At 35.5% G+C, this 26,844-nt stretch overlaps 1 protein-coding gene across 4 annotated transcripts in view; it reads right to left on the bottom strand.

Annotated features, from left to right (window-relative positions):
• COL11A1 (collagen type XI alpha 1 chain) overlaps positions 1–26,844 on the bottom strand; it is a 136,801-nt gene that overhangs the window by 71,167 nt on the left and 38,790 nt on the right. Inside the window, exons 6-20 of one of the 4 annotated variants that reach the window (XM_030455015.1) lie at positions 22,714–22,830; positions 22,012–22,107; positions 19,679–19,924; positions 17,172–17,234; positions 16,176–16,217; positions 15,746–15,808; positions 12,941–13,015; positions 10,943–11,026; positions 10,714–10,770; positions 7,744–7,797; positions 6,300–6,353; positions 6,134–6,187; positions 5,509–5,562; positions 1,661–1,714; positions 1,502–1,546 (exon numbers count right to left, since the gene is read on the bottom strand). In XM_030455015.1, the coding sequence (XP_030310875.1) occupies positions 1,502–1,546; positions 1,661–1,714; positions 5,509–5,562; positions 6,134–6,187; positions 6,300–6,353; positions 7,744–7,797; positions 10,714–10,770; positions 10,943–11,026; positions 12,941–13,015; positions 15,746–15,808; positions 16,176–16,217; positions 17,172–17,234; positions 19,679–19,924; positions 22,012–22,107; positions 22,714–22,830 (1,158 nt within the window). Of the gene's footprint in view, positions 1–1,501; positions 1,547–1,660; positions 1,715–5,508; positions 5,563–6,133; positions 6,188–6,299; positions 6,354–7,743; positions 7,798–10,713; positions 10,771–10,942; positions 11,027–12,940; positions 13,016–15,745; positions 15,809–16,175; positions 16,218–17,171; positions 17,235–19,678; positions 19,925–22,011; positions 22,108–22,296; positions 22,450–22,713; positions 22,831–26,844 lie in introns of all 4 variants that reach the window. The other 3 variants (XM_030455014.1, XM_030455016.1, XM_030455017.1) reach the window with 3 other exon arrangements.

Below are 26,844 nucleotides of genomic sequence, written 5' to 3'. Positions count from 1 at the left end.
GGGAAAAAAGGAGAAGGAAAAGCAAAAAAGGAAACAAATAAAAAAAGAGAGGAAAAAAATCCACTAATAACAGATTCTCCTGGAGGCCAACATATGCCTGAACAGGATGTTAGTGAAGGGCAAGTTTTGATTTAGTCACTGTATGGTGATTTGAGAGAATGGTAGGAGATTATTTATATTTCCTTGCGCAGAATACTGGCACAGCATCTTGCACTAAACTTTCAGTCTTAGGTCTGACCTGAATAGTAGCATAAATGTTTTTATTCCTGTTTGTAGCAAGATGAACCTCTTTCAGGGAACGGCGCTTCAAGGTCCAACCAGGTGTTCCAGCAGAGACTCACAAGCAATGCTCCAAGCCTATGGCTCTCAGAGTTGACTAACCCAGATCGGTGCTGCTACTGGAAGAGCAACAGGCCTCTCTGCTGGCTAGCTCGGGACGGAGCACCGCTTGTGTCTTAGGCCTCACCTTTTATTGGCCCCCAGTCCTGCTCATGCGCAGTGGGGGCCCACCCTAATTAGGCACAGGGTGGGCTTGACAAAAGCTCATGCTCACTCCCTGGCAATTAGGGGCACCTGGTTGCCTTGTTACACTACACCTGTCTTTAGAGAAATGTGTGGTCTTTCCCACTCTCTAGTACTATCCTGAATGTAAAACACTGATTTTATTCTGTAGGGAAGATTCAGTACATAATTAAAGATTACTAATAATGTTATTAAAATAAATGCAAGATTTTGTCTGCAACTTAATTTTTTTACTTTATACTATTAAAATTAATATTAGTTTTCATCCTTCATACCATGTCACACTGCTAAAGGAGGTAGGACTGAGTCTCCAGTCTCCTCGTGTATGATATAGTAAAAAACTAACAGTCTGACTCTGTGGTAAGTTCTTCCTATTTTGCAAGTAGGCAGCAGTATATTGTACATTTAGGGTAAAATTCCCTTTTCTGAAGCTTTATTTCTTTCCTGCAATGCATAATCCTGCTCTGCAGTGATAGCACCTGCAGAAGCCCAGCTGTCTGTCAGTAGTGGGAATTCTGTATGTGACACAAGTGTGAAAATACAAAATGAAGCACAGTACCACAAAAAAAAAAAAAAAAAAAAAAAAAAAAAAAAAAAAAAAGAAGAAAAGCCAAGCCTTATTTTCTCATAAACACATACTTGGAAAATATTTTCAGAGCAACATGGGCTTGGTTATATTCTAATGTATCAAGGACTGCAGTGATTCACTTTACACAATAGGACAGAAAACAGCTTTTGTGATTCTGAAAAATGTGTATGCCTGACTGAATATATCTCTACTTAATTCTAATCCTTTAAGTAGTGTTTCACCCCTAACAAAACTGTACATTTCTTTGCTCTTCAGCCAGGATCAGTGCTATCTATAAACACACACAGAGTGTGTTCTGACATTCAGAACAAATCAATAGGAAGGAAAAAAAATCTTGAGTGATTTTTTTTGTTTCTAACGAAAACAGAATAATAAGAAAGCACTGCTTACAGCTTCACCTGGGAGACCTCTTGGTCCAACTTCCCCATCTTCTCCCTGGTTTTGTACAAAGGGAATAGAAGTTTTAGAAAAAAAGAGAACATGTATCGTGACCCTGTTCCCATTACATGGGGATTTACTTTAGATTTTACTGTATAAAGAGCAACTTACTCTTGATCCATCTTCACCAGGTAAGCCTGGAGGTCCCTGTGGGCCACGGTCTCCCTGTAGAAAAAAGAAAGTCATTAAAGTAATACATCAGTTATTGGAAACAATAATGCATGGGAAGGGAAATAAAAGAGAGTTAGCTGGCGTCTGATATGTCAAAACATCTTGACACAATGATACAAATCTGTAGGTTATAGAAAAACAAATTAGCATTACTGAAACAATTTATGTTTGTAAAATTTCACTCTGATGCTTGGCATCAGAACACACACAAACTACAAAAGGTAATGTCACCCACATTTTAGTTTGTCTCATAGGCATCTTCCCCTTCCAAGATGTATTACGGTCAGTAAAACAGGCCCTGGTGAAGTGCTCTAAAGACCTATCAGAGCCATGCGCCCTGGCACCAGTCATTGAGAGCCTTGGGACTGATTTGTCTGAGGCTTTGGAAGGCAGCCAGACTTCCACACTTCCCCTCAGATATGGACTTTTCAAGCCCATATATGCAGTGTCTTAGTAGATTCTGTACCATGCTTTTAGGATTTATTTTTTCTTTCCCCATTTCTAAAGAGAACTAAGCTGCTGCATAGCTCAAACACCACTGACTGAACTCTTTCTGGGTAGTGGATTTTTAAGACTGTGACTTCCTTCTGGCACTGGACAAGAACCAAGTATTCATGCTGTTGTCCTTAATTTTATCAGTGTCTCCAAGGAGCCTGACCACTGCTGTGGATCCTAGCAGAGACATAAGGAGTCACTATTTAGTAGCTCCATTCTTTACTCTTTCAAGCTTTTTAGGGAATTTTAGGTAACTTGGTTTCTTACGCCAGCGCTATCTAATTTTAGGGATGTAATGATTTCATTCTACAGCATTTCTGTCTTTTATAATTTGGAAATGGCATGGGAGAGAAAGAAATTCTAAGAAATGCAATTTCATTTCTCTAAGATGAATGAATACAGCAGTTTTTTGTATTTTGCTAAGTTTTGTTACTGAACTTTATCTTTAATAAGGCCAAGTGCAGCTCCTGCACCTCGGTCAAGACAATCCCAAGCACAATGACAGGTTGGGTGGAGAATGGATTGAGAGCAGCCCCAAGGAGAAGGACTCGAGGGTGTTGGCTGAAGAGAAGCTCAGCATGAGCCAGTAATGTGTGCTGCAGCCCAGAAAGCCAACCATATCTTGGTCTGCATCAAAAGCATGGACAGCGGATCAAGGGAGGTGATACTCCTCCTCTACTCCATTGCCACGAGACCCTATCTGGTGTATTGTGTCCAGTTCTGGAGTCTTAAGTTGACTTAAGAAAGACATGGAGCTGTTGGAGTGAGTCCAGAAGAGGGCAATAAAGATGATCAGAAGGCTGGAGCACCTCTGATATGAAGACAGGATGAGACCTGCAGAAGAGAAGGCTCTGGATAGACCTTAAAGCAGCCTTCCAGTATCTGAAGAAGCCTATAGGAAAGCTGGGGAGGAACTTTTCACAAGGGCATGTAGCAACAGGACAAAGGATAATGGCATTACACTGGAAGAGAGTAGAGTTAGGTTAGACAGGAAGAAATTCTTCACTGTGTCAGTGGTGAGACACTGGCATAGGTTTCCCAGGGAACTCATGCATGCCCTAGAAGTATTCAAGGCCAGACTGGATAGGTTTTTGAGCTATCTTGTCTAGTGGGAGAAATCTCTGCGCATGTAGTGCAGGGCTGTCAAAACTAGATGATCTTTAATGTCCCTTTCAAGCACTAACCATTCTATGATGATTCTATAATGTGCTGCTGGAGCATATTTTTTTCTACATGCTCAATGACACTCCTGAAAGATGACACAGAATTCACACAATCTCTGCTCTGGCTTGCAACTAATATTCAGGTGAAGACTGACTTAAGCTTTCAAATATTGAGATAGTTCATTCCCTCAAGGGCTACCTTTCCTGTGTAATTATATAACACTTAGATTTAGATTAGAAAGTTGCATTCAGTGTCCTGGTATCATCATACAGTGAGAACAAAACCTATTATTATCAGCATTCTCAGTTATTCAAGTCTCTAATTTTTTCCTTCAAATATTCTGTTAAAGTCTGAATTTTCTTTTTCTTTGAATCTTTTCTTTTATTATATAGTGTCCTGCTTTTCTACTGGAGAAGTGTTATACATCTTGTATAAGATGTATACCTTAAATAAGAAAGGTGGATTTTGAGGCCATGTGGTCTGATCTCCACTGCATTGTAAGTCAGAGAATTTCATCCAGTATCTCGTCTCTGACAGCCTGTGTTGGACAAAGGAATAATTTCAGACAGACAGCGAATTTGCAACTCATAGTTCAAACCTGACTAAGCCTAAAAGTAGTCTTAAATCTTCTACTCTAAAGTTGTGGATTTTCACCATCAATTCTCTTACAGCTGAAATATAGCTAAAACGGAAGAAATGTGACTTTTGTCTTCCTTTTCTGTACTCTTTATTGCAAGCCAAAGAGATCTGAGTATTTGCATTATATGTTGTCAGTGTATATGAATCTGATAGCTACAGCTATCTGATCTGGCTTTGAACTGAGCTTCTTTCAGAAAGATCAGAGTTTTTACATTTATGGATTTCCACAGAAACACAAAAATGCATTGATTTTTAAATAGTGGGGTGAGAAAATTATGAAAAGTCATTATTTTCATTGCTATTTTGCAAATTTCCACCAAACTTGTTCTTTTATATTAGTGCTTATTTGTTTAGGAAATATGAAACAAACAGAATACCCTAAAATAAATTTCCTCAGGACTTGGAAGGTCCTACAGACACAACTGTAGTATGCCAGGTTGGAAAGCAGCCACGGATTCCAAGCGCCAGTTTCTGCTCAGCCTACACCAAAGTAGTGTCAAGAGCTTAATGTTTAGCCCCCTCTGCTGGGCACCCACTGATGAATCTGGATTTCAATTACGTGATGCATGGATTGCTTTAAACTCATTAAGTAAAAGGCAATGATGAAAGAGGATCAAGACATCTCTGTATGACATCAGAAGTTCTTTTCCCATTCCCAAAAGAACTCAAAAGAGTATCCTGAGATTTTCTGGAAAGTGCAGGAACAGTGCTAACCCACTGAAGGGTGAGAACTTTGGCAGATGTGGGAATGAATCTGCTGACATTTCCAATCACTGTGTCTTTTAAGGTGCATTGCACTTACCAGAACAGTAGTAAGGGAGATACATTCAGTAGAGCATGTTGTTATTAGCATTTATATTAGGAGTATAATTTAAAGCAGAAATCCCCAACTTTGATTATTTCTACACTATGTGGGGAAAGATGCAGTCTCATCCTACAGAGCAAGTATCATAACAATATAATGAGCAAGTACATTAGTTGTTTTAAATATTACTTCAGGTTTTCCTAATGCATATTACCTGACCCTGATCTTCCTTTAAGCTGAAGATTTTGGAGTAAGCCAAACTAAATTATTCCATTTGCAATTCAAATATTAAAATGCATTTTTTGAGCAAGCTTCTCAACAGGTTAAAATTTGTCATGCTTTTTACTCCATGCTAATTTACTTTTCCTATTACTATTTCCTTTATTAATCACTTTAAATTCCTTAAAGAAGAAAAATTTCAGTAAAACTTTGCTGAAGATATGATCTGAATTCTGATATTATATTTAAATCATTAAGGTATATATGAATTGTTGTCTACTGATTTATATGAATAAAATTATTCATGAGGAATACATTACCTGACAGTATAGATAATATTCTGTAGCATAAAAAAGAAACATTCTGCTTTAACCTTCCCCATAGTCCTTAATGCTATTCTTAGTGAACACTCCATTGTTTCTGTGATGATATCAGTTTGTTGAATAAATATTTACATTCTTCTTACCCTGTTACCTTTGTCACCAGGGAGGCCAGGAAGCCCATCAAATCCTCTGTCACCCTAGGAAAAAAGAAATCACAGCTTTAGTAAATTACTATTACATTCTATATTACTCCATAAATTGTGCCTTCCTTCTAAAAGTTAATTTCTACCCTTGTTTATATGTACACTTTTTAATTGAATGAAACACATGGATCAAAATCACAAAATTTGCTTCAATGCATTAAAGCAAGAGAAGATGCCAACCAACGTTTTCACTGTGCTGTAATTATGCTTTTTTTAAAAAAGAAGTCTACAATTAAAGGAAAAGCTTGTTTCTAGCTGCACTTTGTAATTACAAAACTGACTACCATTATCAATACTAACTAAAGCTGACTCAGAGGAATAGGAATCATGCCCGAAGAATAAAGTTACTTCAAGGTCAGATTACTAGCCCTTACCATTAATTACCATAGTTTAAACGGATGATTCATTCTCAGCACTTTCATCTGACCCAGCTATCTGAAACCTAAGTATTTTCACTTGAAAGAATAATTTTGGGTTGGCCGGGAAGCCCACTGTGGTACCTATATGAAATCCCTCTAGTCCATTCCAAGACTGACATAAAGCCTCAATCCTCCTTATTATTTACCTTTGCACCAGGTTCTCCTGGCATTCCTCTGGCACCATCAGCTCCAGGACGTCCCTGAAAAAAACCAAAGGGTTAAACATTTGAAAATGCAGTGGAACTTTAATATTTGGATAGATTTAAATAGAAATTATTTACCTAGAGCAGGAGTGATCCATATGCTACCTACCCTTTTGCCAGCTTTTCCACTTGGACCAGGGGCACCTTGAACACCACGAGGACCCTGAATTTAAAGATTATAATTCTTTGAATTATAGTCATGTCAGTAAAAAGCTAATTAAGCATCTCACTTCAAGAACAAGACAACGAGTTTTTTATATACAAAGCATCATCATTCCCTAGGAGATGGATACTGGCTTCCAAATTCCTGCTGGTTTCCAAATTCCCACTAGTTTGATAGCACATGAACATCTAAATTTTCCTGAGCACTACCAATTTTAAAACTAGTTTTCATGAGATGACACTACACCTGGCATAACTCATCCTTTTAGCATAAAAGCTTCTTAATTCTTTTCATAACTTTGAAGGTCTCAGTCCTGTGGTTTGAAATCCCTTCCTCCTCTCATGCCAAAATTACTGTAGTCACATAACTATTTATGAAAAGCAACGAGTGCTTATTTCAGATTCCTAACTCAGACACAAAAATAAGCTGTGCTGGTAAACAGCTCACATAATGTCTTAGCTTTACACAGCACAGTTTTACTTAGAGGGAGACCAAATTAGCCCAGACTGAAAAATCTAATTGCACTTCTCAAATACATGTAAGCCTTGATCATTGTCTGGAAATGTATTTCTGTGGAAGCTTTCTCATTCCCCATCCAAATGCATCTTTAGGTGAAAACAGCAGTGGTAAGGACTAGAAACCCAAAAATACTGAACAGAAAGAGAAAAAATATTAAAATTTTAGGTAAGCAAACTGGAAGATTGAGCAGTTGTGAATTTTTTTGTTTAGTTGCTTTATTTTTCTTCTGCAAACATTCATGTGGAGTTTTAAGAGAGGTGCTTAATAATGAAGCAAATTCATGACATCACTTGACAGCTGACAAAAATCATTGTTTCAGAGATTCCTATGATGACTTCTTTAAGAACCCCTTATTACTTTTAGATTTAAGCTGAAAGTGTTCCATGTTTTGGCACTATAAATAACTGCATAGTAGCTGATAGAATAGTAAACTGAGAAGAAAAGCATGCATTGATTCCTGAAGACTTATTCTTGCTATGTCATGTCCTCCTAGAAAATATCTTGTTTAATTGCCAGCTAAATTCAACCTCTCTCTCTTTATGAGATCTGGTAAGATCAGAAACCAAGGTCATACAAGCTTAGACTGACATATCATTATTTAACAGCAAAAAGAGCCTGAAGTGACAATATTAAAACCGGTTTTAAAGTGATGACACTCTACCTATGACAACTGCTCTGTAACATAGATACATTAGTTTCATATTTCAAAATGAAAAATCAAGCTATTGCATTGAATTAGGATGTTATTGCAGAAGCTATTTTTCTTCAATTGCATGTGAAAAGCATAGAACTGACTGTTTTCTTCTAAGTGATATGAATGCATTTTCTTAAAGGTAAAAAAGTTCAAACATAACAGGCAATACTATCGTACCTGTGGACCTGGTTCACCACTTTCACCCTTAGCACCTGCAGCTCCAGGTCCACCCTTGATGAAAAAAGCAAAACATATTGTTTAAATATACCAAAACTGCTTTATATTAATTTTACTTTCTATTCTATACATTAATTTCAGAGAAAATAATAAAAACAAACAAACTCCTTTTCATTAGTGAGTGTGAATTCACCATTTGAATCTGCAGATATACCCCAATATATTGCTCAGACGTTGGGCTGAAGTGGGTAAAACATCTTTCCACTTTCAAAGAAAACTCCTATGGATTTGACCCTTTGTCCTATACTAATATTTGAGAGCTAAATATGAGCACAGTATGAACATATACAAACAGAAGTGCATCCACTTCAGCAGAAGACAGCAGAAATGAAAGTCACCCCTTTTAACCTTTATGTGTTGTACAGAAAATAGCAGTCTTTGAATTCAATCCAAAGATCATTATAGCCAATGAAAAATACCCTGTCTAATCTTGTAATGAATGTCAGTAATGCTTTAATCATGGTCTTTGTGCATCTGCCCCTGAAGAAGTGGCAAATCTATGTAACTGCAACCCTTGACTATCATTAAAATATAGAATTTCAGACTAAGTTTCAGTCATAAACTGACTTTATTAAACAGATCTTCATCTGGGGTAAGATACAGTATATGGAATCTGGGGCAGAACAAATCAAAGTTTGTGTTTTCTGAATAGTGGTCTTAAAAAATAGGCAAATCAAACAAAAAAATTTCAATATGTTCACACAGAATACAGGCTCAGGGAAGGAACATACTGGAATTTACTCTTATGGGCAAAACAATTTTAGCATTTCTGACCTCTGAAATAGGTCATGACCAAATGTAGGTAATTAATATGAAACAAATCTTACAGACCATGGGAAGTTGAGTCTAGCACCCTGGTGTGGAAGGATTCCGTTCAGTCCTAAGCAAACTGAAAATCAGATATGGAGCTGATCCTGGCAGTGGAGAGAACAGTGGTTTTGGTAGGTGGTGACAGTCTGGCTTTCCTTGAAGTACGCTCTGCTTTTAATTAACCTAATGTATCACATTTAATTTATTATGATCTCCAGACTCAGTTGAAGCCAGACTGGGGGCTTGACACTGCTGCATTTAAAACTCTAAAACTTTTAGTAACTAAAGTGTTGCTAAATGTATTTTCTTGGCTACAAATAAGCTAACAAAAATAAAATTCAAATTTAGAGCAAAAGATCCAACTATTTCTGTCTTAAAATAAGCTAAGGACACAAGCATCTGCCAGACCAAAATTTTGTAGTTGCTTCCGGAAATGCAACAAAAGCATTGCCAGATCAAAGAGCTGGATTTCTAAGGACATATTTCTGCATGCAGACAGACAATCTGTCTGCTATCTTCTGTTGGTAGTAGTAGGATGCTATACTCATGTTGTCCAGCTGCTTCTCCTGCTTTCAAAATAAAAGATACTGTATGTTAAAGGAAGATGAGGAAGAGATGGAAAAAGAGGATGTTGGAAGGGGAGGACTTGATTGTTACTGTTAAGGAACAGGCTGTTGCTGCTGCATCACATTAAAGAAGGAAAGAAGAGCAAAAGAAGGGAAAGAAACCGTATTTCTAATTTCCTCAACTGGGATGAGTGGAAGGAAACTACTTTGGAGGAAAATGCTATTGCATTCTGAGGCAAGGGGAAAACCAGGTGACCCGCAGCAACTTACTCTGCTGTCTTCTATGCATGCTGCTATACTTGTGACTGGCATATCTCAGCAATCACTTTTTCTTTACATAATAAACCAGGAAGAATTTGCTTCATTTTTTCCTGGTTACCCAGTAATCACTCGTTTTCATTTCTCAATAGCAAAATTGTAGTCTTGTATGCATTTTATGCTTGTCTGATCCAATGCAAACTGATAGCATTACTCTTTGTATCCATCACCATAATGACAATATAAACAAAAATAACAATATAAACAAGCAGACTTAGATCAAAATTTAAGAGGCCAAATATTTGCCAACCTAGCTGTGCCACCAAAGCAGACAAAATAAAAAGTTTCCAAAATAAGTGATCTTTTGAATACAGATGCTGTACTGTTGAAGAGGATAAATACAATCATTTTTAGAGAAGTGGAGAAATTTAGAAAAAGCTGGGGCTACAGTACTTGTTATTTTATATCATGGTACACATCCTTTGTAATAGCTTTTTGGAATATTTTAAATGCTAAGTTACATTACTAGTGGACTACTGAATCTGAAAAGCCTCCCTTCCTAAAAGAGAAAATTGCAATTACAAGACCGATTAGGTAGTTTTGGCTTTCTTATGTTCCTATCTGTTTTCACTTTTTCATTTTGATTACTGTCCTTTTAAAGTGTTTGTAGGGATTAAAAAGCCAAACCTATTTGTGATAAAAAAGTTGTTTTGCATGTCATCAGAAAAACTGTTGTGTTCCATGCATAGACTTCACAAAAATATTAAGCTTTTCAACATCCACAAAGTCATTTTCCAGATCATTCAGTATTAGCAATTAAGCCAAATTAAAGACTGCAGTAAAAAAGTACAGTTCTTTTACAAATCTATATAGGTTTTAATTGCTTACAGAAAAGCCTCTTAAGAGCTTTCCAGATTTAGCCTAAATAGTGAGCTGAGGTCATTCTGCAAACTCTTTCTTTATTATCTCCTGTAGAGTTGCATATTCACCAAAAGAAATTTTGTAAATATGATTACTTAAATGACTGTATGTAGAGATATATGTAATTATTTATGTAAAACTATATGTTAGTTTTTTCAGTCTACCAGTGTGTTCTATCCACACACCCCAAAATCTACAATAAAAACTGATTCCGTTTTCAGGTCTGCCTTTAATTGTGTTAGTTTCTTTTCAAACAATATCAGTACAAATATAGAGGTGTAGGGAAGGCCAGAATGAGATCCATGGATTTGTGTTACTGGGTTCTTTAACCTGTGCCTCTGTTTAGCTTACATACCACAGGACCTGGTCTTCCAGTGAGTCCCATGGGTCCAGGTGGACCTCTCATAGCAATCTGAGAAAACAAACAAAACAAAACAACAGGTATTAAAAAAAAAAAAAAAAAAAAAAAAAAAAAAAAAAAAAAGCTGCCAGGTAGCATACAAATCCTTCGAGTTCTTCACATCTTTTGTGATATCAAGTGAAGATTTTTGGAGCAGTTTTGTTTGTAGGCTCCTTTTGCTCACCCTAGCCTGCTGAAGAATAGCTTGTGCTTGAGCTTCCTGAGCTGAGATTGTTGGGCCTTTCTCACCGTCTCCACCAAAGCGGAACTGCAAGTATCAAAATAAGAAAAGCATTCAGAATTTACCAAATTAAAGCCATACTTGTTACTCACTGTGACTGTGTAAATCACTTCAAAGACTCTGGGTTTAGTTTAGTCTTTAGTTCATTCAAATAACTTTAGAAGACTGCTGAACTGAGGCCACTGGATTCAGCATGAATATTCAGTCATTAGTAATAGGTTAAAACTGAAGTGCAGATAATTCCTAATGAGCAACCAGTTTCTTGATTTCATAGGACTTTGGTTGTATTTTTGTTTTCTTGTTTTAAAAGAGTCAGAAATAGACTGATTATTTGCAAAACCTCCTTTAAAATATGTATCAAAATGAATTAATTCTCTGTACAATTTTAGCGACAGAAAAATTAAATTCAACTAAAGGCAGACTTGAATTTGAAAAATGCTTGGTATCTAAAATGAAACAGTTTTTTTAATTTCTGACAGTTTTAAAACATATTACAGAGTAAAATTTAAGTCCTCATTGCTGCAGTTCTGGACTGTTATTGCTCATGAAACTTCTAGCAGAAGCTTTGCAATGTTGTCAAGGCACTGAGCTGCAAGAGGAGGAACAGCTTTCTGAAAGGAATGGCATAGGCACACTGGATACTAATATCCAGGAATATTAGCCAGGAATTTTCACTGCCCACAACAGTTTGTTCAGTCTGCATACATCTAGACTTGATGCTATAACTCAGGTCTTTCTCCTGCAGTCATATTATTATCATAATGGAAGGATTTTTTTTGAAAGGGATGGAAAACTTATTGCTTTAAGCTCTCATGAATAAGCACCTGACTTTTCATAAAATTAGAACTACCAAGCCTTCTATCATTTGGAAGAAGTCCTGGTGGTTTGTAGGGATACACATAATGTGGAATCAATCGTATTTTAAATTTTTCTAAGCAAAACTGCCTAAATTCATTGTCTGGCAAGCACTGAAAAGGTGAACCAATTTTGATGAATTTAAGCACTATGCATGATGATGACGAGTCACAAATCCCACAAAAGGGGTCTCCCGCATGCTACTTGGTGTTTTGAATGCATGTCTTGGTAGATCACTTGAGGTGAGGACCCTTACCATTTAAAAGAAAGCTAGTGAGATTTTCCAAAAGGGATGATTGGTTAAGTATTAGTCCACACTTACTACCTCTAATGGAGGTAGTAAGTATCAGAACTGCAGAAGCCTCAACTCCAAGACTGTTTATTTTGCTTTGCTTACCAAAAATACTGCCCCTTCATTTGCAGCTGGTTAATCGATTCTTGGGGTGGTAGTACTCACTAGAGGTTTCTCATAGACATGTACACACACACACAAACACACACACCACACACTTAAGAATAAGGGATTGCATTGATTTAGTACTTTTCATACCACAAAGTTCCAAGATACTTGAACAGCTTTGGGCTTGTTCTTCCACTTGCTAAACCAGATGGTGTTTTGCTTTCACTCCAGTGGGAGCAGAGCTGGCTATGTGCATGTATTTCTATTGAAAGGATGCACTGAATCTTCAAAGAACACATTGAAGTCAAGTTTTAAGCATGGAATGTGTAAAATTCTTTGTGTCAAGGAGACCTCAAAGCACACATGCCATGTGAGTACCTGCTTTTTGTGCAAAAGCAAACTCCTTGTTTAGGACATATACTAGAAAATAATAGTTACTGTTGAAAGTATAAGAAGCATTTCAGTGAGTGTAAAACATTCATGTAGGTTCCAATCTGTCAGCTATGCAGGAGCTAAAGCATGCTTTGTTTGAGGATAATATGGTACCATGCTTACACCATATGAGAAATTCTACATCATCTCTCATTCCAAAGACAAAAACAGATCAAAAACCAAAACAACTATACATGTCTTGAAATACACTTCTTTTTAGAGGTTGGCTACCCTGTAATCTTTATATAACTTACAGGCAACATTAACATGGTACCAGGGGGACCTGCTAACCCATCAGCACCAGGGAGACCAGGGCGACCAGGTGGACCCTAAGAGAACAAAGAGATGAGAGAAAAAGGGGTGAGAAAAAAAAGACATTTTTGTAAAAGAAAGCCTTGGGGTCACTCACACACACACTTATATTCATAAGGACACACTTGTAAGTTTAATAGTCTCTTTGCAAGCGGTTTGGGAATTTTATTCTTTATTAGTGAGATAATTAAAGAACTGAGTTTGGGGAAGACAAGAAAGCTATTCTCTATCTTACTTACAAATAATATTTTAAAATGTCATATGGAGTACCTAATTACAGAGGCTCTGCTCATTATTTCATAGGTTGGGTTGAGTAGAGATTTGCACTGTGTTTCACTGTTCCCTTTATTTGATATAAAGAACTAACTATGATTAATCTTTAAATCTTCTGAGTAGGTTTAAGCTTCAAAGACTACCTAAGTCCCGCAGCTATGGCTTGAAATGTATTTTTATGAGATCCATTTCTCTCTTACTATTTAAAAAGAGCTAAACTTGTTGTGTAAGCTGGAGTTCAAGAAAGGTACCAGTGTGTGTACATAATGCTCATTATTATTCATCTAATGTGCTGCATAGATAAATATTGCTGTTGTGACAAGTTACAATTTATAATTGCACTTTTTCTCCTAGTAGTTTGCATTCTTTATTTTTACCAGCTGAAGCTGTCAAAGCCAGGAAGGATGTGCATCAGGTGTGCTAATTTGCCTGCTGCATGTCTGCCAAAGAAAGTACTCATTCACCCCAATGACTCTCTGCAGGGTTGCAATGACAGACCAGCAAGTGTCAAACTGTCTTAATTGGTTCTTTCTGCTGCTCAGTAGTTAAAAAAAGCAAAACAATGAGAAAGCTTATCCAAAAAATATTGGTATTTTTTCCTTTCTTCAAGAATTAAGATCAGTAGTCTATTACTGTGAATGGGCTACTAAAAAAAAAAAAAAGCTTTTGAAACAAAAAAAACTACAGGTAAATCTTGGAAAATTACTAAATCAGATGTAAAATATGGAAAAAAAATTGTAATTGTTAAAAAGAACCATTTTAAACCATTTGTTAAAGCAGCCACTCAGACAATTTTGAGTGAAGGTTAAAATCATTAAATAAACTTGAAAAGCACCTAAAGAACCTTCACTCTGACCAGCAGTGACTTTATGCCATATGATAATGATATTTTGTAAAGATTAGCACTGGAAGATTTGATTTGAAGATGAATATCAGGTTATTGAAAATGAAACTGAAGATTAGATAATTTTTCACTTTCTTCCATTGCACCATTTTATGTCAGAGAAATTAATCTCTACAGTAAGTAAAACTTATGACCCTCTGCAAAATGGTATATTTATTAATTTTTCAATTGTGTAATACTTATTATTAGGATTACAATTATATAATAATTTCATTAAAAAGCTGAAGCATCATGAGGAACTACAAAAAGTGGTAGGTTTATCTTCTGTAGTTACATGCTTAGACAACATTCTCAATTATCCTAGTTATAATTGAAGGCTTTTTAAAATGAAACAATGTGCTTTTCTTGTGTGGCAATCTTCTCAGAGTGCTACTTTTCTAAATTTTTTTCTAAAGATGAAAATTTGTCAGAATAACTGCTGCAAGAGCTAAAGCCTTCACTCGTATGCACTGCTGTTTAAGTAAAAAAAAATTGTGAACGAATGTTAAAAATTTAAAGACTTATTATTGCATCAGGATAGAACCTGGCAGAACAATTTGGTTGAAGAAATTCATATTCTCATGAGTTTGGTAACCTATTTCTACAATTATTTATTTGTGCAATGTTTTTACAATTTATACAAAACATTAATTCTATTCTATGACAGACAAATTATGTGTTTAAACAAGAATTTCCTTCTGGTTAATTTTGTACGGAGTTAGTTAAAAAATAGTATTAGCAGGAGTTATTCCACTATAATGTTTTAAAATTCCCATTTTATATGTTTAAATTCCAAAATACGTCATTGAGTTGATCTACAGGGAAGAAATACAAAAAAAAGTGTGCGTGCTGACTTACTGTGCAGCATTGCTGGGATTTTAAAACTATCCCATTATTCAGTGAAGCAACAGCATCTTCTCAGAAACTTCTATACATAAATACAGCATGAAAATGCTACACTCATCAGTAAGCTAATGCTTTCTGTAGCATATTTTCCTCAAATATATATATTTAGGCTGTTTCAAAATTGTGTTCCTTGTGGCAGTAAGAAAAGGCATGTACAAACATGTCAGGCTTAAGTAATAGCTTAAATTTTTATTATATTAATAACTGGATAGGGTGCTCATGCACTCTGCTATTTAATATGGCAAGTAACTTCTGCCTAGATCATCTAAATGTTACCCATCACTTTCAGTATTTCCATGTGTATTTTGATTCTGCAGAGCTTGTTCTTCTCATATCTCCACGCGTGTATGCCTGCATGTACTGATTTTTAAAAAGCTCATTCAAATCCATGTGAAATTATTGTACCTATTGCTTTATTATATTTTAAAATAATTCACAATAAAAATAGATAAATATGGACAAATAGGAACTTTTTTTTCCCCTCTTTTTAAAGTATATACTTCTAACACTAAGGAAATGTTGGCCCAGATTCTCAGCTGATTTGATCAGCTGAGTGTAGCAACCCCAATTACACCGAGTTTTCTTATGTGTATATATTTCAGATCAGGATCTAATGCATTTACTCTTAGAAGAATCAGTGCAAGACATACAATGAATACCCAAAACAATTTATATACTGACTTACCCTTTCACCAGGGTCACCTGGAGGACCAACAGGACCTTGTAGACCTGGGGGACCTGTAAGACCCTATGGAAAATGAATTACATTATTATGCTGAATTACAGCTTGCAGTATTTTTGAATGATGTTTTCTAAGGAAAGTCATGTTGAACATGTATTTGGATAGAATGATTTATGAGGCAGCATACTTTTTTTTCTTAGAAAGATTTATAGTCGACTTTCAAAATTTTGATTTTCATGTACACTCAGGTTGTACCATGCTGTCACTGAAAATGCTGGAGATAAGCCTTTTTTACTCCCTTCTAATACTACTAATCCCACTATACCGTTTGGGAACTATGATAAGGCCAATATTAATTGTGTTAACTCATGAATAGCAAAGCACAGTGGATAAATCAAAGGTAGTAAAAAGAAATTGTGCTTAATCTACTTACGGCAGGGCCTCTTGGTCCCGGTGGTCCTTCAATGAGCATACCCTAGAGAGGGATGAAAAAAGGTACTGAATTCATTGTGTCTTGGAGAAAAATATAAAACTCCTTTTCAGCTGAACTACTGGAGTTAATATTTCTTAGTGTTTCATTTAACTATTCAGGGGATCTCCTCTTCACATTTACTAGAAATGTAATCTGAATTGCTGTGTGGCTTTAAAGGGGAGAACAAAAACTAGATTAAACTTTAATTTCTGTTTGGGTTGAAAACATTTCTGAAATCAGTCCTTGAAAATTCTAGAAAAGTAAACCACACTGGAATAACTACACCTGTTACATTTTATAAAATTAGTATTTTTTTATAATCTATGCCTTTTAAATTCAGTTACATTTTAGTTTATAGCTGTCAAGCATGATGCTATCGTAAACTTTGTCCTACTGTAAAGGCCAATTACAGTGGCAGAAGTATAGCCCCACAACTTATTTCAAAAAGACAAAAATTCTCTAAGCTGCTGATTCATTACTGAGCTTATGACAAAGCTGTAACAAAGAAAGTATTTAATTAAGGGTTAGCAATTTAATTTCACCAGCAAAGTTTATACATTCAAGCATTTATTTAATCTCTCAGAGGTACTTTGTTACCCTTGTAAAAACTCATAGCTTCAGTGTTACCTGTGCCTAACCTGGAAGCTACCACTGTAGGTCTGTCCAAGCTGTAGTTACTATATTTGCCTGAAGAGAAGACCTATCCTCTGTTTTCCTCTGCACAAATAAATTCTCCTGTTTATTGTTTTAAGGAACGTGTATAGGCCTTTGTGCAACCAAAAGAGAAGGCTGAAGGTCCTTTTATCAATTTTACATGGTTCACACTGCAAGTGATTGTTTCAGAGATCATGGATAAGGTTACTGTCGCCTACCATGAACAACAAAAATAGTGATGCCTCAACAATGTACATATGTTTTATAGTGCTAAAAAAACCCCTCACCCACATCTATACTTACAGGTTCAATCACAGCTGGTTCTCCTTTTTGGCCTTTCTCTCCATAAGCACCATGTCCAGCCACCTAACCAGCAAAAACAGTGCCAAAAATAGAAGACCTAAGAACATGGTACAACAAAGAACTGCATCAAACTGTAACTGAAAGCTAAGGCTGGACTTGTTCTGTGGTATAAAAACAACATCACAGGCTCAAGTCATATCAATCAAAATATTTAGTACATGAGGAACTGAAAATGCAAAATCTGCATGAATACTGTTAAGATTGTTGGATATTGTCCATTTGTAGACTTCCAATGAGATGCATCCCATACTTTGCATTAGGACTTTGGACTAAGAATTTAAAACTTTGATGTGCAAGTCACAAAGTTGTTTCTTATTGTATTTTAGCAGACATTCTTGGCAATTAACAGCGATTCTTCATGGCTTTCTGAGTTAGTTTCTGAGATAGATCCCCTGGTCCCATATGGACAATATCCTTCAAGATTCTAATTTCATTCATTAGACATCCACATGTAAATTAGTCCCAGGATTTGACTTCATGGCATAAATGGGAAAGGAATTAAGTGGCATTAAATACTATTTTGTGATTAGCCAGTTATGCCTGCTAACTACGTGAATCAGCATCAACTGCAAAATTCTTTTAGGATCAGCTCTGTGGGGAGTTTTGGGATCAGGATTAAGATAACGTTAGTACCAAAACCAATAGGTCAATAACATGTGCAAGTGACAGAACATAGATTCAAACTGCAAACCGAGAGTTATGTGTTTTTCTTCTGAAGTGCCTCTCTTTATTGCTAACACTGAAAACTGGAAAATAAATTCATCTCTGATTAGATGAAGATTAGAAATGCTTTTTTCATTTCAGAAGAGTGATTCCACATTTACATTAAAATAGCTTGGGATTTGAAAATATTAAGGATGATGTTTCAGTATTTCATATGAAATTTCAATATGAAATATTATGGAAAGGAAAAACATATATAGCTTCATGGTTTGTGCATTTTTTTATTGATTTATAAAGGCACAGATCTTACTAGTAGCAATGCAGTAGTTCATAAAAATCAAGTATCACAAAGGTATTTGTTTCATTATATTAGTGAAAATTGTTTGTAAAAAATTACTCAGGTCTCCATCTTTGGAAATACTGCACCCTTTTTGAAAGTTTCCAGGTACTGAGCAATTTTCATCTTGCCATTTTTTATCAGAGGTAGAACTTGTTCCAAATACATTCACAGGAAAATGATATATTTGGTTCAGCAGATGAGAGTCATAACAAAGAGCAAGTTGCCTGACTCCTTCAGCTTTGTAGCAAGGCATTTTAAACTCAGGGGATACAGTCTACACAGTCATTCACTTAATAAGGGCACAAATGGTGCCTTATGGGCACCTTATGGGTGCCTTAAAGCTTTATTTGCTTTGCAGATAATATGACCTTTTTTGATTCACTCTGCTACTGTCCCCATCTGTGCTAGAAGGGAAGAAGTAAGGTTGTATCCAATTGCATTGATAAGGATCATTAAAAATTACAAAGACCCCAAACTGGGTTTAGAAAGGAGTGATAAATGAAATACAGAAGTATGGGTTTCAAGGCTGGCAGAGAAAAGCAACCTCACAGCATTTGTTTTTATTTCTTTGATCCTTTGTAAACTGAAGTTTGAAGACTGTAAGGAGAAAATAAAAAATGAGAAAATACAGCAAACAAAATTCTCCTTTCCCACTTTCAGCACCTTCCTGATTAAAAATCCAAGTGGGAATTAATTTTACTTCCAGTCTTAGTCATATTAGTTTTCTTTGCTGCTTCTACAATCCAATAAACTGGTAAATGAGGATCTTGGCACACCTGAAGGAAAATTAAAGCCTTGCTGTTAAGCCTGTGATTGTAAGTCAGAGGAAAAGAGAGAACTATGAAACACACACAAAAAAGTCCATGATTCAGAGGATCCATCATGTCATCCTATCTTTATACATACTGAGCTGCTAAATCACTCCTGCAAAGTCATAAATCTGTCACCATTGACTACGTTTATTTTCATGAAAGGCTTCAGACCTTCTCATTCCCACTCATGAATTTTGTCCTTGGAAGATAACAGAAGCCACAGGATTCTAGACACTTCTATACATTTCATCCTCTTAGGGTAATCATATAAAAATATTAATTACTGTACTTGCACCTCCATTAGAACTTACATTCTCTCCAGCTTTAGTTCTGGTTAAGAAAGATTTTTATAACTGTTTGTTTCATCATTTAGTTTTGGAATTCCACCTCTTCTTTACTTTCCCTCCCGTTTTGAACCCTCCCTTACTCCCTTCACCAAAAGAGACCAAACACCTGAATGTAATAAAAATAAAAGTTCAGAATTACTAAAACACAAAGATGAACTTTATCAAAAAGAGAATAAACACCTAGTATGTACAACAAGCTCTGGATCAGGCTCTGTACCATTCTGAGACTGTAGAACTATAAAAAACCTACTAAATTAATCTGCATTATGCCTTCAATCAACTTACGCTTGTTTCTGTGATATCAGTCTCTGCAGGAACACCTGGACCAAACTCTTCATTAGTGGAATCAGTTGGTTTCTCTTCATATTCTTTATATTCATAAAAATCATATTCGCCTAAATCTCCATCTACCAGCAGATCAGATTCACTGAAGTCTACTCCTCTGCTTCCATATTCAGTTTCCTCAGTTTTTTTATCATAATCCTCTCCAGTTATGTATTCTTCAGCAAATAGTTCTTCAACAGGATTTTGCTATTCATATCAGTAGCAAAGATTTGGGAATAGGAGGAATACGTGAGTTATTGTTAGTAAAGCAATGTAAGCATATGCTGATCCACCATGATCACTTGTCAAAAGTGGAAAGAACTGTAGAACTGCAGCATATGATCTTTTAATTAGAGTCTGAAGGAATAGAAGTTCAGCCTTTCAGAGTAATTAAAAGATCTTTATATAAGTAGTACAAAGAGGTAATCGTTTCCTATACTTTTTTTTCATTTCTGAAAACATTTATTTCAATATATCTAGTACGCTACGTGTACTGCTTGCATAATGTTACTTTAATGTCAAATATAGCTAAACTTCCCTATTGCTTGGTTTTGCAATTACAAGCGCTCATGAACGAATGTGTGCACTGCCATGAGCAGTGAATAAATTCAGTCCATTTTATCGTAAGTTAAGCCCAACCTTCTTTATTATTTTATTTAAAAGTTTCAACTTTTCTCTTGTTAATGATTTGACAGTTCAGTTATGACTCAAAAAGTCATGGTTCATTTCTGCCATGGTAATTTATATACTTTTGGTCTGAGTCAAATTCAGTTTCTGAAATCTAAGCTTTCACCTTCAAGTATGTAAACTGTAAAACCAAGCAACCAACTTACAAGCACCAAAGCAGTTTAAAAGAATGCTATATTTGAGATGTACAAAACCATTTGTGAAAAAAAGAGGATTGCTTTATTCTGTTACAGAGGTCTCCTGAAAGAACAATTTTGAAAGAAACCAAAGTTCAGATCTTGCTAATATGAGACAGATAGACAGGATATATTTAGCAGCTAGTACGATCTTAAAATATATATTAAGATGCTAATCAACATCCAGAGTAGTAAAAATTTCTTTATCTAGCCATGATATTGAAATATATTAGAATTAAAATAGAAGGTCAGATTCAAATTTAACAGTTGCCTCATTCAGTTAGTTATAGGACAGTGACTTTTGCCTTACAGCAAGAGTAAATGCAGATCTGAACCAATTCTAAGGAAAATTTTGCCTTTATGCAAGGCTGCTCTCACTAAGGAAAGCGTTTAGCACTTTGGATTTACCTCATAACTGTACTATTGTATAATTGGCCTATAATTGCCTGAGAAATAGAATTATTTAAATATGCCTCTGTTGATCAACATGTGAGAAGTAAACATGAATAATAGTTTACAGTAATGAATGAAATGAACAGTTTACAGAGGAATGAGTACAACATCTTAATTCAAAACAGAAAAATGAGGAAAACAGAAAAACAAACAGGGACTCTTTTTCTCTTTTCAAATGTTTGTAAGGGCTGAGGAGGTGCAGTTTTGTACATTTTTCAAGCAACATCTCTTCATTTTAAAATGAAAGTGTAAAATAAAAATGAAAACAATGTTTCTTACAGCCAGCCATCATTTTTTCTAACACTGGCATTAATTAATATGCAGATATATTAACCAAAACTGGCTTTAGGTGTAGTAATCTTGACAAAATAATGTTTAGGTTTGCCCTTATGTCCTTCTAAAAATGTAGTTTCTAACATAAAGCAAAATAATAATTTCATCTTTTTTGACAGTTCAAAATACAATGCTTTATAGGACTTTAGTGAAAAAGAAATAAGGTCGTTTTGTTAGCTGAAGATCTATTAAAAGGGAATAATGGCTTCTGACTCCACTTAATATGCTGCTGTAGTTGCAGCAATTCTTTGTCTTGTGTTAGGCATTTTATGCTGTGTCTTGAAAGTTACAGGAAAAATCAGAGAACTCACTTCCTCTTAGTTTAGGAGTACTATGTATATATAGTATTTAACCTAGTTTACACTAGACATAGCTCCAGTCACATCCACGCTGAATGCATCAACCCTGCATTTACACAGTATATATCACTGAATGATTTTCAGAAGAATGAACTCAGCAGTCTAAAGATTCATCAGATCTCTACTGAGAAAGCATAAAATTGCATTAATTGCTGTTAAGTACAGATTTGTACATTTACAAAGATGAACATTCATTCTTTTACAAGATGTTTGTGCTTTTTTTATCACTGGCACCTGACGAGCAAGTATTTTTTGCCTATTATTTTCTCAATAGTCCCCATATTACCTCATTTGCTTCGGTAGTTCTGGAGGGAGCTTCTGTCTGGGGGCCATAGTAATTTTCAGCAATGCTATACTCTTGAAATCCATCAACAACGTTTCCCTAGTATTAAGGAAAAGGTGCATTATTAAAAGAAAAAAACTCCTGTAAGAAAATTCAAGAGGTATCACTTTTATTCAGGTTACGGTATTAGCCAGATGTATTCATCTAGTGGGGTTAGGTATATTTTTTCTTATTATCAGAGATCTTCCAGTCTTGGCCTGGGAAAGATCTTGATTGCTTCTGGGCTACCTTTACCCCTAGTTTGTCTTTTGTTGCTGCTTGGTAACTTTTCTTCTTCTTGGCTGCATATTTTTCAGATTTTTTTGTTGTGGCCTTTTGGGGTTTGTCCTTTGAGCTAGCAGCCACTGTCCTCTTCTTCTTTTTGACCATGGCTTTCTTTTTCTGCAAATGTTATGAAAGATGGAATGGAAAAAAACAAATAAAATGAAAACTGAGAAAACATGGATGAAAGAAGGGTAACCAAATGTGAGATGAATGCTGCCAGCTGTGAGACCTTTCATCTCCAACTGGAAGGAAGTGTTACAGCTAGAGTGAAGAAATGAGTGAAAGGAAATCATTAAGCTTATATTCAGAAGACACAAATTGACAAACCACGTGGTAGGAGACAGCTGGACACCACACAACAAACAGATCAGATTCCATTACCTCTGTTTGTGCTATTGTCTCTTCAAACAGTGGTGGTCCCTCTGTTATAGAATCAGTTTCTTTATAATCTGCATCCCCATACTCATAGTCATATTCGATAAAATCTTCTGGTGGGTACTACATTGCAAATGGAAAAATATCAGGCATTCCCATGTTAGTGGTAGCAAACTAGATTAGCAATACTGGAAAGCATCTTAACCTTTACTTAGGAGTAAAACTTAAGAAAAATAAGGTAGCATGAATAATTCAGTAACAGTTAATAATCTTTAGGAAAAAATACAATTTTTTTATTTCAGCCAAAACACAATATAAAAATAATAAAAACGCAAGTAGTAGCATCAGAAAACCCCCTTTCTTTTACTGTACTGCACAAAAAAATCAACTATAATTTTGAGTAGTGGGAGCACCAACTGACTTTTTGAAACCTTATATAATTTTATCTCTAAATTGCAATTAATGCCTCCTTTTACCTATACCTCTTACCTGTATTTTTTCATGTGAACAGAAGATTGGAGAGATGCCAATATCTCACTTGAATAGTGTAAATAATTTAAATACAGGAAAGAAGCCACAACTCACAAATAACCATGGCTATCTTCCACTTGTTTGCCAGAGAGTTCTCAAAACTAGGGAAGATCCATGGTAAACACTGCCTAAACAAGTGCTTCTCTGGTATAACTTCATTTAAAGTTCAGATCCTCAGCTGCTGTATATTCCTCCATAGCTCTGTATTTATAATAACTAGTATAAAATGAATATTTGTCTAATTCTTACAAGAGAAAATGGATTTAGAATTGGTTTGTGCAATGTTGCAAACATGACCTAGAGAGCCAGGAACTCCTGAGCTGTAATCTTGGCTGTGCCATGAAGATACTAGTCTAGATATTACATGCACCAAGTACTAATCATCACAGCAGAGAAGAAAGGGCAGGTTTAAACTCTTTCCACTCCTATCATGCCTGAAGCTACAGAAACTTGCTGATCCTGTAAATTAGATCAGTTTATGGCTGCTACCAATTCTCTGTACATCCCCAGAGACAAAGAAAAGTGGAATTATGGCCAGAACATTACACTTCTAAATGGCTCTGAGGATTCATAGAAGTTATAAAGATCATCAGTATCAGAAAGAAATTGACATTTTAGAAGAAATTATAAACTAGATCAAAAGAGGTATCTATATTCCAAAATATATTCTACTATGTAACAAGATGACTGGTTTAAATGTTTTCTCTGGCAAAGCCTTTTGATAGAATTCTTCTACTTAAACTTTTAGTGTACAGAAAACATGGAGAAGCTGATTTCCTCAGGATGCCTGAGACTAACTGAAAGGCTTTAATCACTTAAAAATCCCTTTACATGCATTTCTCTTATTTCACTTCTGTGACTCCTCAGAGTCCTACTATGACCACCATCTTTTCTTAAAAGAACATCCAGATTTTTTAAGAAGCTGAATGCTTTTTATTTTATTGTCCTTTTGACTATTTCTACATCCATGCCAATATAAGTTGGTTAGTCATGAGTTTTGATAAAGAAAGAATGTAACATGCTTTTGATAATTGCCTAAAACTATATTACACATTTGTAAGAAAAGAATAAACTGCTCTTAAATAACAAAAAATTTATCAATTTTGGTGGGGACTATCCTCTCTGTGAAGAATATTGGCACTGTAAGCTATGGTTAGATTTCATCAGTGCTATCACTGGTGTTACAGAAATAAGTTGATTTTTTTCAAAATCAGCAACATTTTAGACTTAAAACTTGTGAGTAAAGTGATTATTGATGATTATCCCCCTGTTCAGTAAATTAAGATTCAGTCCTAATCCCAGTGAAGTCAATGAGACAACTTTTCCATGTAAATGGTATTTTCCAATCATCACTGCATTATGAGCAGTGATAATCCATTTCTAGAGATGTACAAATGCATAAGAAAATATTTTCTGGCTTGTTCAGTTCTAGAAATGCAACTCAATACAATTAGTTTCTAATGAAGAATGCCACTGACATCCAGAAAAGAAAACAAAGTGACAAGTTTCTAGGAGACCATGAACAGCCACAAAAACAACACAAAGAAAAGAAATAACCACATGGATAACAACAGTTGGCTTGAAATTGTTAGCGAGTAACACTGAAACTGTTGTACTTCTTTGGAAATCCTGAAAATGTGTCCAAATGCATAAAATCGAATTTGCTTATCTTTTGTCAAGAAGTCTATGCATACTAGGTTGGTCTACAATAAAAAGAAAACAGTCTTTAGAGGAATATACCTCCAGATTCAGTCATTCCACATAATCAGTGACAACTATTACAGTTAAATGCTTCGTCAGCCAAATAACCTGAATCAGACTCTGATACATAATTTTTACTGGCACAAATAAACACTACCCATATTAAATATTATCCAATATTTTAAGAGATAAGTGGAGGAACATTTTGGAGACAATTATGCCTTCATTTGCTGGATTTAACTTCAAATATGCTGTTAGAAGTTTAAAAATTTCCAGACCTACAGATTCCTTTTTAGAAAGCACTGTATGCCTATTCTGAAACTGGAAGAATTCCTTCCAGTATTCATTTTTAACCAATTAACACTGAAAACATAACTCTGTTACTCGGAACTGTTTTTCAAATCTCAGTAGTATGGCTTCCCTCAAAGCAGCTGAATGGCAGTGCTGAACTGTGCCAACTATGTGTCTAATAAAATTACAACAGTGGGTTACAAAAAGGTCTTCAGAGGCCATATACCAAGTAGAAATGTTGACTGGAAAAAAAGTAATTAAAAATATCTGTGCCAAGTATGTTAGTACTAAAAGAGAAAGTGGTGAATAAATTGATATTTACGCTAAGATCCACCAGAGGCATACTTTGGGAAACCATTGATTTATGAATGAGAACTAGAAAATACTCATACAAATGCACATGACTATGTGGAGAGATCAATGCAATATGCACAATCACACACAAAATACTTCTATGCATTGGTTTTCATTTATTTCTATTAAAGAAAATTATTTTTTCTTGAAATAAGCAAAGTATTATCTTAAACATAGTGGCTGCAATGATATTCAGGCACAGAGAAAAAAAGCACAGAAATGGATGAGAAACAGGGAATGCCAGCTTCCATGCTGGAATCAAACTGCTGCGAAGCAAATGAAGATCTCCATGGATGTTTTTTCTTTTCTCTTTAAGAGCGCAGTAACAGAGAGGTAGTAGGAAAATTCTTGGACCAACAAGCTAGAAAATGTGGCCACCATGCTGAAAACATATTCAAGAAGTTTCTAACTGGCAGGACTTTGTAGTCCCCATGGTACAAAGGGAACAAGTGGAAATATGTAGTAGCCCTAAACTTCACACATAGAAAAATGTTACTACTAGCAATCCTTCCTTTCTAGATGTTTCTTTCTGAAAGACCAGAAACCTTAGTCTTTCACACCACCATAGAAAGAATATGTTTTGTACTGCACTGCACAGGTCCTGTTGCAACTTGTGCAGCAGAGATGCAAAATCTTCCAGGTGTATTTCTTCAGGCACAATTTTTCCAGATGGAGGAATGCATCTCTACATCCCTAGATCGTGTAAAAATGTACTTTAGAAATGTGATTTACTCCACAGCATGATTTTTATCATCTCAAGCTGATGAAGGCTCTTTCCCATTTTTAAGATGAGACAACAGGACTGGTGAATGACTGGCCAGTTAAATGAGGACTAAATTCACAAACACCAAGAATAGATTTAATGGAGAGAATAATGGGGATTTAATCACCTGCTGTGAACAATCAAGATTGGAAATGTGGCACGAATCCCCTCTTTTTCTGCAGATACACAACTACAAGGCTATCAGATGACCACAGACAGAGATATGACCCACTCATCTTGAGGCCTCAAGAAACCTTAAGAAAAGTGCCTCCACATTTTGGTTGCCACCGTTTCTGAGTGTGTAACTCACACTATCTCGGGCATTTCTATTAGTTCACAGCATTTGGGGAGTTCATAGAAATATGTCATGGTTGCACTGCTAATGAAAGAAATGCAAACAAGAAGACTTGAAAGTATAGAAGAAAGCATGCAGAACTTCAAAATTAATTAATGCAAATGGAAAAGTATCTTCTGGCACTTTCTAAATTTATTCAAGA

This window comes from Calypte anna, chromosome 8, assembly GCF_003957555.1.
Source record: "Calypte anna isolate BGI_N300 chromosome 8, bCalAnn1_v1.p, whole genome shotgun sequence".
Taxonomy (NCBI): domain Eukaryota; kingdom Metazoa; phylum Chordata; class Aves; order Apodiformes; family Trochilidae; genus Calypte; species Calypte anna.
Note: the sequence above shows the minus strand (reverse complement) of the source record. Positions and strands in the feature narration are given on the sequence as shown.